This window comes from Poecilia mexicana, unplaced genomic scaffold (assembly GCF_051168715.1).
Source record: "Poecilia mexicana isolate PSO_F unplaced genomic scaffold, ASM5116871v1 scaffold_16, whole genome shotgun sequence".
Lineage (NCBI taxonomy): Eukaryota > Metazoa > Chordata > Actinopteri > Cyprinodontiformes > Poeciliidae > Poecilia > Poecilia mexicana.
This window is the reverse complement of record NW_028263385.1, coordinates 20563364-20575180: the sequence shown is the minus strand read 5'-3', so window position 1 is coordinate 20575180 and position 11817 is coordinate 20563364. Positions and strand designations below refer to the sequence as shown.

The 11817-nt window shown below is 39.9% G+C and overlaps 1 protein-coding gene across 7 annotated transcripts; it reads left to right on the top strand.

Moving 5' to 3' along the window:
• The first annotated feature begins 2430 nt into the window (after nt 1-2430).
• wdtc1 (WD and tetratricopeptide repeats 1) lies at nt 2431-10926 on the top strand. Of its 7 annotated transcripts, XM_088013864.1 has the most exons (17): nt 2431-2494; nt 2825-2926; nt 3071-3177; nt 3287-3370; nt 4122-4168; nt 4547-4658; nt 4806-4993; nt 5483-5665; nt 5741-5835; nt 6059-6174; nt 6256-6331; nt 6436-6517; nt 6595-6765; nt 6864-7099; nt 7347-7512; nt 9034-9226; nt 9492-10926. In XM_088013864.1, the coding sequence occupies exons 3-17, from the start codon at nt 3130-3132 to the stop codon at nt 9687-9689; spliced, it is 1995 nt and encodes a 664-aa protein (XP_087869990.1). In that variant the 5' UTR covers nt 2431-2494; nt 2825-2926; nt 3071-3129; the 3' UTR covers nt 9690-10926. The 7 variants fall into 7 exon arrangements, with proteins under 7 accessions (XP_087869990.1, XP_087869989.1, XP_014865979.1 ...); XM_088013863.1 differs by having other exon boundaries at nt 2825-3177; XM_015010493.2 differs by having other exon boundaries at nt 2448-2926.
• The last annotated feature ends 891 nt before the right edge of the window (nt 10927-11817 follow it).

Below are 11817 nucleotides of genomic sequence, written 5' to 3'. Positions count from 1 at the left end.
AACGCGTTTTAGGATGTACTTAAACTAAACGGTTACATTTCTATAATTGCATAACGATTACCCTTCTATATGTGTAATTTGTTGCATCTTTCAATATTGTAAGCTAACATTTCAAGGTAAGCAAACATCCATCTCTCGTTTGACCGAATTCTACTGTAGAACAAAACAAGCAAACCCAAGCAAGATGTGCTGAGAAATCTAAAGTAACATGCAAATAAGCTATGCAAAGGTTTCAAACGCATTTATACCTATTGTGATTTCTAAACAATTTTTACAAAACTGACATAGCTAAAAATACATTTCTGTTTATATGTTAAATAGAATATTAATGAAAATTCAATTTAAAAAATATTTACCTACCAAAAAGGGAAATAACTGGTATTGTAACTCATAGAATAAAAATGTCTTTGAAGAGTTGTGGTGATTATGTTGTAGGAGGGAAGGATCTCAAGTAGCAATCGGTGTTACAGTGAGTCTGAAGAAGCCTCTGAAGACACTCTTCAAGAACAGGATGCGGAAGATTTTATGAAGAATCCATCTTTGCACAAGAATCTCTGGAGGTGGTACAGCAATCCCTAAAACAGAAACACCCTAATTCATTAGCTTGTTTGACCTTTTCAAGTCACCAGATCTGATGCTGCTACTCCAATAGATGATAGCAAAAGAGGATTACACTCTCTACATCAGATTCTTAAAATATAAGCAGCAATACAATATAAGCAACAAAAAAGTTTTGTAAGCAGGCGAAGGGTGTAATATTCTCGAGCGAAGGCGCACAAAAACCAAGGGACTAAAAAGGTTTTGAGGAAATTAGAAATTCAATAAAATATTCATTACATTTTATAAACAACATAATAGTCTTTATGTTCAGTCTTTTTATGTCACTTTAAACCAAATTGCCAGGTTGGACGTAAGAAGTAGTGGCCACTAAATACCTTTTTAAGTAAGAAATGTTGCTATCTACTGCAGAGCATTCCATACCAACTGTGTCAATTTGCATTGTTCAAGATACAAAGTGACAATCATTTATTGTCACTTTGACAATAGACGATTTAATGTAATCATCTATTGTCTGCTTAAAGTTTACCAAAAGACTATATGTTTATATAACCTGAAAATTAGGAGCCCTTAAGAGTTGTTTTGGGTTTTTCAGGGCTCCTCAACTTTCATGTTTTTGCAAGAGACAACTGGCCCTAAAGGAGATTCAAACAAAATAAGTGGGAGTTAAGTATAGAACAAAAGGAATAACATAAAATCAAAATAAATGATCACATTTCAGTATTTTTTCGAACCACATTTCTCCATGATTCAATGAAAGTCTTAACGACATCAAAATTATATTCTGTGGTTTAAGTGCATAGGTACAAAAAAAAGAATATACAACAATGTGTATAGGCACAAAATATGTATTGGTACAAATTAAAAATTTGGGTTTGGGGGCTAACTGACATTCACAAATAGTCAAACCTTTCTTTGTTTCAACTCAAGTGGGTTCCATCCTAGAATCCCTTTGTGACTTCAGGTCTACCTACTTAATGTCCCTTCAGTTTGACCAAAATCCAGATAAAGCCTACCTGTGTTGATTAGGTTGCACTGACCAACCATTGGCAAGCATACTCTTATATTCTGCTTTTTAATCACCCACTCACCTTATTGACTTTACTTCATACAACTCTGCTTTTACTTTGTAAAGATGAATTAATAGTTTCTTATGGTGTAACAGTTTGATATTGCAATAAAAAAAAAAAAGAGAAGTGATGCTATGACAAATGCTGATGCTGCCTTGTTGGAGATTATGACATCGACAGCACATCTGTAATTCCCTATCACTTTGATCTTAGATTGTAAGTGAAGTTTGTTATTAATTTACTTCGACATAGAAAACTTTAAAGGGAAAATAAAGATTTGATTGTAGTTTTTCCTTTATCTTACCATAAAAATGAGTGCCATATTTTTTGCTCTATAGCGATTATTGAGACTGTCAGTTTTATGTGTGCTGCTGGATTACAGGGGTGAATCTTTAATTTTGATGTATTCGGTCAAGTTTAAATAAAAAGAGAGACAGAAATAATAATAATAATAATAATAATAATAATAATAATAATAATAATAATAATAATAATAATAATAATAATAATAATAATAATAATAATAACATGTATTATTATAATTTTAACACAAAGGAATACTCGTTTTATTTGATTATCTCATGTCAGCCTTTTGACTTTTTATGATGAAAGAGATTTTAAATAGTTTGCTTTTTTATTTGTGATATTTGTAACTAATGTGTGTATTTTGGAGGGTCCTGGTTTTCTGCTGAAATTTTACGAATTTCCCCATTGAAAAATGTCTATTTATATTCGTTTTTACTTTGTGGCTCCCTCGCCTGTGGGATGCTTTTATTCTGAAAATCTCTCGGCCCGGATGTGTTTGGTCCGGCGGAACTAGGTTGATTATGTCCAGTGGGAGGAGGTTTGTGTTCAACTTAAAGAAGGTATTTGCCTGAATCCTGTCAACAAACTCACAGTGTCTGTTAGTGGTGTTTGTTAAATGGACAGTTTTTGACAGAAGTATTTTTATGACAAGCAAACCGGTGAGATTTATTTGGTTCTTGTACTTAGTCATGAAATCTTCGCGGATATTTACGAAGGTCTACACGAAGTAGACGTTTTGTTTAGCTAGCAAGGTAGCGGCAATGCGCTAACACCAGCTGATATATTAACGACATGGCTCTTAGAGGCCCGATTTAATCGGGACTCAAAAGGAGTCTGTGAAGCTAACAGTGCTATAACCTTTAGATAAGTGCTTTTGTTGTGGCAAACAGAGGGTTGTCGTTGCTGCAGTGCTAACAATAGCTGCTCAGCTAGTGTCTTCGGCTTACTGGAGTTCGTGATAGGAGCTAAACGCTCCTCTCTTCAACACTGTGGTGAGCAAAGTCTAACCTTATGCGTATCTGCTGTGCCTGTGTGTTTATCGAGAGACGCATTTCGTATTCATGATGTTTATCGTGGACAACTTTTTCTGTCGCGATGCTACAAATGTCAAATTACAGTTTGATCACAACAAACAGACGTAGATGCTGTCTGAGCTCTGACCCCAGAAACTTGATTTCTGCTTCGTGGTGAGGCCATGGCTGCTGTCAACATCACCAGGGAGATCCTGCACAGGCAGATCAGGGTAAGCACACCAAACCCGAAACTCTTAAGGGTTTCTTTATATAATTCATCTGAAATAAACTTTATTGTTGTTTTTTGTATATTAATGAGATGTTGCTTTATGTTTTTAGGACAGGAGAGCGCCGAGCTTCCAAAGGTCTTTTCATGTGACTGACCCCTTCATTAAGAGACTTGGACTGGAAACTGAGCTCCAGGTCTTTAACATCAAGCACTTTCTACAGTTTGTTTTGTTTATTTAGCTGAATCCGAGAAGGGAAGCATGGTTGAAAATTACAGCTGCATAATGTTAAAAAAAAAAAAAAAAAATCAAAAGTTGGTGGTATTATTGTTAAACATTTCAGTGATGATATTGATTGTAATAAATCTACCTTTCAATTGTGATTACAGTGCATCCAGCTTACCTTTACAGTTTGAATCCTAGGTGTTAACATCTGTGTCATTATCCAATAATGCATACCATTTGCAATCAGTATTAAGACTGAGTTACTTGAAGTCAGGGATGCTACTGCTACGTATAAAAGAAAGCCATGAAATTTGCAGCTCAGTTTACTGAGTTTGTTTCTCATTCAACCAGTGACATACATTGTACTGCACAACTTCTGTTTGTGAACAATTTCTTTTAGTCTTGAAAGGCATACAAACATATGTTAGGTCACACTGGTTTTCAGACTTGCATATCGAAAGTACTACGCCGGCTGTGTGTTGGCGTCACCCACATCCTGAGTTTTCATATTCTAGAGATGAGCGTGGAAACATGGATTCATCACCACTTCATTTTTTTTTTCTGATGTTGTGCAGTCTGTGGAGAAAATAGCTGTCAGGAAATACTCCATTCTCAACAGTCTTTGACATTACGCACCAATGATGTTACATTTACAGCATATTGTTCACAACCTAATGTATCTTATTGTATCTTTTCACAATCAATGTCACCTTCCTCTACAGGGCCATACTGGCTGTGTGAACTGCTTGGAATGGAACGAAAAAGGAGAGTAAGTCTTCAAGACTTGAAAATGTATCAGTATCTTGGTGTGCTTTCTATTTCTCACTGTCCCCTTCCTGCATGTAGGTGACCGTTTTAGTCTCTTAGCTACATTTGGAGAGATTTTACTTTATCCACGGACCGATGTATATTAGGCCTGTATTTGCTTGTTTTTAAAATTCATCTCTGTACGAAGCCCAGTGATGCTTGTTCAGCGCTAAAACTGTGAAGCCAATAAGACTTCAATGTTGTGTCAGTCAAGCAACTTCAGGCCGGCAAGGCAGAAAGGCAACAGTATTCATGCAATTTCTTTTGTTTGAAGTTTTTTCAATCATGAATTTTTCAATGAATGCAGCTTAACTTGTGTTTGTTGTTCTTTTGTACTCAGCCTGCTGGCTTCGGGCTCAGACGATCAACATGCCATCATCTGGGACCCATTCAGACACAAGAAGCTTACAACTATGCACACGGGTCATGCTGCAAATATATTTTCTGTCAAGGTAGTGATACGGTGGAATAACGGGAAAGTTTTAGATTAAACTATCGAGACAATGGGGCCACAGATGTAAACTTTGACTTGGATTGTTGTCTTAGTAAAATACTTAATCATGTCCTGACCTTTAGCCTGCGTGTCCCTCTGTTTACAGTTCCTGCCTCACACTGGGGACAGGATCTTGGTAACAGGTGCAGCTGACACAAAGGTCCATGTCCATGACCTGACCGTGAAGGAAACCATCCACATGTTCTCTGATCACACCAACAGAGTGAAGCGCATTGCCACAGCACCAATGTGGCCCAACACCTTCTGGAGTGCTGCAGAGGATGGCATCATCAGGTGAGAGCCCAGTTACTGGTTTTAGTTATTTTTAGTCAGAAATTTGGTTTTAGGTTCTAGTTAATCATCCATATGTCCTTCAGTCCATGCATGCATCTGTTGTTTCATTAATTTGTCTCCGTTTATCCATTTACCCATTTCTCCATCTACCATTTTTGCAGTTTTTCTTTCTAAAATCTTAAATTGTTAAATACATGTGCAGGAATTTCTAGTAAGCATTTGAATTTGTGCTCAAAACTGAGAACTCAGTTCAGATTTGAGTTTGGAAAAAGTACAGAACCTGGACAGGAACATGTGAAAGAACCTTTTGTTTTTTAGTAATCAACACATGTGAAGCAGAAGTGGATCCTCAGTGTTACAGTGAGCTCAGAGACAAGTTTTCCAGGCGTTGATCATTTCCCTCACAATGCCTGTGTGATGTAAACACATCCGGTCCAAAGTCAGAGTTGACGATGTTTGAAAAAGATTTGTTTTTCTTTTACCCCCCAGGCAGTATGATCTGCGGGAGAACAGTAAACACTCTGAGGTTCTGATCGACCTGACGGAGTTCTGCGGTCAGCTGGCTGAAGCCAAGTGTCTCGCAGTCAATCCTCGGGACAACAACTACCTGGCAGTGGGAGCCAACGGGCCTTTTGTTCGTCTCTATGACATCAGGATGATTCACAACTACAGGTAAGTTGCTGCCAATGTTCTCCCAGATTTGAGGCTTGTGAACTGAAATAAAAGTAAGTTTTGCTCCTCACTCAGGAAATCTTTGAGCCAGAACACATCAGCGGCTGTTCACACTTTCTGTGACAGGCAGAAGCCCATCCCTGATGGAGCCGGGCAGTACTATGTAGCAGGTGAGTGCAAGGCCAAATCGTCTCGTATCGAAATATTTGACATATAGATGCATCTCAATGAATTAGAAAATCATTTAGAAAGTATTTAATATAAATAATGAAATTCAAAAACCGAAGCATGTAGAATGAAATATTTTAAACAATTATTTTTGAGTTGAACACACTGCCTGTAGTGGAACATTGTTGCATTGTTGGAACGACGACATTCTCCTGTGTTCTCCAGGCCACCTGCCAGTGAAACTCAGAGATTACAACAACCGCCTGAGAGTCCTGGTGGCCACCTATGTTACCTTCAGCCCCGACGGCACAGAGCTGCTCGTTAACATGGGTGGGGAACAGGTGACGTCTCCCACAACAAACACCCAATCACATCTTGTTTTCCGTTATTCCCTCACTGATTAATTTGTGCCCTTCCTCCAGGTCTATCTTTTTGACTTGACATTTAAGCAGAGGCCGTATACGTTTGTGCTTCCAAAAATGTGCCAGTCAACAACAGGTAGCGCTTTACATGCAGAGTAATGCCTCAGTTTGTCGCGTACAAAGGAGTTGCTCTATCTAGAACGAGTCTTTGTAATTTCTGCTGCTGTTGCCTTCAATTAGATGTCCAGAATGGAAAGACGACAAACGGCATCCACTTACCGCCCGGCCACATTCGCTTTACAGAAAGCAAAACACAGTCCAGGTAGGATTCAGCTCTATCTGCTTTAATACATGGGTTAGCTTTACAGAAGCTCTTGCTTTTTTGCTTCATTCTTCTAGTTTTACGGAGCTTTCCCCTCACTTGGAGAAAATAAAGCAACAGGCCAATAACGCATTCGCCCGCCAGCAATGGACGCAGGCCATCCAGCTGTATAGCTTAGGCATTCACGAGGCCAGGGGCAACGCCATGCTGTACGGGAACCGGGCTGCAGCCTATATGAAGCGCAAATGGTTTGTGTTACATCATTATTACAAAAAAAAAAAATACTATTATCTGTATGATTTTAAAGTAGCAATGTAACATTTCTATTTTTGTATGTGACTTACAGGGATGGAGACCATTATGACGCCCTCAGGGATTGCGTGAAGGCTCTCGCCCTGAACCCGGGACATCTGAAAGCACATTTCAGGCTGGCACGGTGTCTGTTTGAGCTGAAGTATGTGGCCGAGGCTCTGGAGTGTTTGGACGATTTCAAAGGAAAGTTTCCTGAGCAAGCGCATAGCAGTGCCTGTGACGCCTTGGATAAAGACATCAAGGCTGCTCTTTACTCCAAGTCGGATTCAGGTGGGAAGATGGGACACCTCTCGTTGGCTGATTTGTAACCTGTAGATATTCTCCTTTTTTTTTTTTGTTTCTGACATTTAAGCTGCTGTAGCAATAATCTTTACAAAGCTTTACATTTATAGTAACCTAAAAAAAGAGAAAAAATAGGGAAACTGGCAGTGGTATACGTAGCTTTAGCATTCTAATTATTTATTAGGAAATATCTCAAAGTAGTTAAAATGTGTAATGCTTTTGTCTTCACCTGCAGAAGATAAAAAGGGCAACAGCTCCATTCGTTTCCAGTCGTTCAGCCGGAAAGAGTCCATCCCTGAGGACGAGGTGGTGTTGAGGGAGCGCAGTTTTGACTACAAGCACAGATACTGTGGTCACTGCAACACCACCACCGACATCAAAGAGGCCAACTTCTTTGGGAGGTCGGTGCTCCACACTGTCATTCAGCTGTTCTCTCACTAGGGGGCAGTCTACAGCTGCCCCCTAGCTCTGATCACACTGTTTGTATCTCTGCCCATTTTTTAATCATGCAACAAGATAAGTGTCACCAATGCAACAAAATATAAAATATTTATAAAATGTCTGTCCAGCTAAACTAATGGGAGTAAGTTTAGCTGATTTAAGTTTTGATTCAGTCTAAGTCATTTTCATTTTGTCTTCTAAAACGGTTTGACGGGTGCCGGTCTGCGTCTCATCTGGTACTGCAGACAATGGATCAGTAATTAGTTTTTACATTTATTATTGATGATGGTCACGCCGTGAAACATCTGTTATTTTGAAAAACCAGGATCCATTAATCTGTTTGTGTAGCTGGGCCGTTGCACAAACCTCGCTATCGTGGTTGCTGCTACCACCGCCATGTTGGTCGCTCTTCTGGTGCATTTCTGTAACCGCTCCCAGAGATTTTGGAACAAGTAGCCGGTTTGCTGGATGACAGCGGAGACTGATGTGAAATGGTTCAGATCAGCGGCTGATTGATTGGTGTTCTGGTTGTGTTTCAGGCTCTGTACTGTGTGTTTAGGGTCATTATTTGGCTGGATCTCGGTCTCAAGTGGCGTGCTTGAGACATTTTCTTCCTTTATTGCCCTATTTTAGCTCTGTCCATCTTCCCATTTCTGTTGCTGCAGAAGAAAGACATCCGAACAGATGCTGAACAGTCCTTTTATGGAAGGACTGCTCTGACCTCTGAACGCAGAAGTTTGCACGGTTTAGAGCATCTGACTAAATGGGACTGAATATAAATCTATAGAGCTTTTCAGATTGTTATTGGCACAAAAACATGTAAAACTACTTAGCATTTCTCTTTCTTTCTGTTGACCCGTCTCTTAAATACTTGATGGTTTTTAAGGTTGTAAGTTTAAGAAAGTTTGGATACTTGTGCAAGATGCTGTATGTCTGTTATGTTCTCCTTTATGTAACCTTTCTCAGATGTCTTGACAACAATCAGACACTGTTGTGTATTTGTAACACAGCCAGCAGATAGAGAAGGTGTGAACAGACTGAATGCCATAACAATTAACTGAATATTTCAAAAGTACTATGACTTTAGAGCAGCTGGTTAATTAGTCCTGAGCTTTCAGACATTTAAACGTTTAGTCGGTGAACCTACAAGCGGCTGCACGTCCTAATGTGTCATGCCACATTATGACTCAGCATTGATTAACCTCGTCCGGTTTGTCGTCGCGTTTTGTTGTTGAGCTGAGTAGCCAAACGGATTCTGTCACTTCATTCTGAACCTCACATACCAGAATATCCTGCTGTTACCTTTCATAAAATTACTGGGAAAAAATCTGCATTCTGCCAAAGTCGTTCAATTGGAAAAAGGGCTGCACTGGTTTCCAAGTGAAATCTTAAAATTTTTCTCGGAAAACTTTAAGATTAGCAACCTTCCCAAGAAGGTTAGACTCAACAAACGAGTCTAAGCGGTTTTATTTCCTCTCCAGCAAGGGCCAGTACATCGTGAGCGGCTCGGATGATGGCTCATTTTTCATCTGGGAAAAAGAAACGACTAACCTGGTGAGGATCCTTCAGGGAGATGAGTCAATAGTCAACTGCCTGCAGCCGCACCCAAGCTACTGCTTCCTGGCTACCAGTGGTATTGACCCTGTGGTACGATTATGGAACCCCAGACCAGAGGTAAACAAACTATTTATTTATCTTTTGAACACTGTTGATCAGCGAGGTAGAAATGTGTAGAATTGGATGGGTTTGATTAAGAATGAGATTTATTTATCTTTCAGATTCCAGTGTTCTTTACACAGATAAAGTTTATTGGTTTTTAAGAGTGCAAACTTACATTATTATGCCATAGCAAATACGTCACTTGAAAATGGCCACAAAGCAACAATATTGTCGTCCAGCTCATGTTTTATCATGACAGGGCTGTTTTCTTTTCCGGCAGACCGACCGTGACAACGGGCGCGTGGTGGAGGACATGGAGGGAGCTGCTCAGGCGAATCAGCGGCGAATGAATGCCGATCCGTTAGAGGTAATGCTTCTGAACATGGGTTATCGCATCACAGGCCTGCGTGGCGTCGGCCCCGACGGTTCAGACGACGAGGACAGCTCGGAGGGGCCGGTGCAGTGCAGGACGAGCTAAACAGACCGCCGTCCGTTCTGTAGAACGGCTTCAGGAAGCAGACGACTCTCCCAGACTCCGTTTTTAACACCTGAACCCCGCTTCCGCTGACAGAACATCGGCCGGCTGCCGTGTCACCTACCTGCACTATGCACCGCCTTCCCTTCGTCCCACGCCAGGACCGGTGGCACTTTTTGGGAGAGGAATTGACGAAAAGGCAGCAGCTCCCTTCTCATGCTTTCTAAGTACCAACAGCGCCCACTCCGCTGTGACGGTGGGCGGGGGCGGCTTTTGAGGAGAGCACCTTCCACGTCACTCCCCAGTTTCTCACAAGGAAGGAGGTGTGCAGCACTTATACCTTCTCAGGTTTTTGTCGGAGAGTCTCGCAACACAAGGCGGAAGCGGCGTGGATTCCTTTGACCTATTTTCAGGTCACAGAACAGATCTACTGTCTTCTCCACGGATGGAGCGAAGCGTCCCAGCGTCCCGCTCCAGACGGAAGAGCCGCATGCACACGTACACACACACATGCGCACACACACACACACCAGTCGCTGATGCTACGTTGGACTCGGATGGAGTTTGCATTACAGGAAGTCATGGAACGAAGAGTAGCTCCTCATGTTGTGAAGATTGTTGCTGAGATAAAATGTATTTATAGTTTGAACTGTCAGGAAAAACAAGAGTTTTCTTCTGCCAAAGTTTACCATCTGTGTTTTAAACAGCCAAGGATTAATATTTAGGTTCCGTTTTATTCTGACCTAATTTGGTTCATTTTAGTTTAGAGCTTATAAAAATGCATATAAAATGAGTAGATTGTTGACAAGGGAGTATTTGTAACACAAATAACTTTGTAACGTTTTTTTTTTTTTTTTCGATTTCACTCTATTTGCATATAAGATGAAATCTCAAACTTTTTTAGGAATAAGCAGGAGATTTGTGTTATAACTTGGCTCAAATAGTCGTGACCATGGAGTTCCTGGCTGCATGGCTTCCCCGTTCGTCCACTGCTGCCGTCAGGTTTTTCAGCTTGCATGAGGCTTCTCACGACGAAGCGGTGACGTTAATTTAAAAAAAAAAAATGCATAGCTGCACCTCATCAAGAGTACAGCTCACTGAATTTCCTTTGACCCTCAATTAAAATAACATGGCTTCCATGTGTTTTACTTTCATTTGTGCTTCTCAGTTTTTTTCTTCCTTTCTTCCAGGGAATCCTGTAATGAGCTTTGATTAAATTAAATTAAAATGAGATTATTAACTTCTTTGTCTTTTACATTTTTGTTCCATTATTCCCACAAACATTTAACATTTGCACAAGTTAAAACATCAGTGCAGACAGAATACTATCTAGGTTAGGAAGATGTAGCCCACTGTCTCAAGCTGCTGTATGCTCATTCGTCACCGTGTGCTTTTCTCCTCATTTCTGCTGACTATCGCGCAACAAAATGTCCTAAAAACAGCAGAAATGAGAGTAGCCAGCTCCAAAGAATAGTGCCTCTAAAAGGAACATTTGGATAAAATTATTTGAGTTGCAAAACCTTCTCTAGTTGCTAATTTGAGGTTTTTGTGGTGCTATATTTTATGTTGAAATAGAGAATGCTTCAGGGGCCTACAGTCTTCTGGCAGTGTGCAGTATGTCTCTAGTAAAGTAGAATTGATTTAGGTCTCAATGTGCATGCTCAATTAACCACACACTGACTGATATTGTTCTGTCACTATTCCTATTATTAATCACACAGATTAAAGCATTTACACTAAACTATACACATACAGAATGGTAATAATACCTGGTAGTAATACCTTTTGAACTCGTCACAGTCCAACCATAAAACTGATGGTATTTTACTGAGACGTTCTGTGATGCTCTAACACAAAGCATACAAGACCCTGTACTCCGATTGCCCAAAAATAAAACTTGTGAAACCTTTAAAGATTTGTTAGCGAATAATAGCAAACAGCATCATAATGGAGCTACGGCCAGGGATAGGAATTTAGAAATTTTAGACAATGTTACTTCAAAATAATAATAATAATAATGGGAACTCATACTTAAAAGTATAATTTAGACATTAACACAATTGATGATTACACTTGATTTTGATATGTACTATAAAGCACTTTCAAAGTTCTGAACGTGTAGATTCATGAA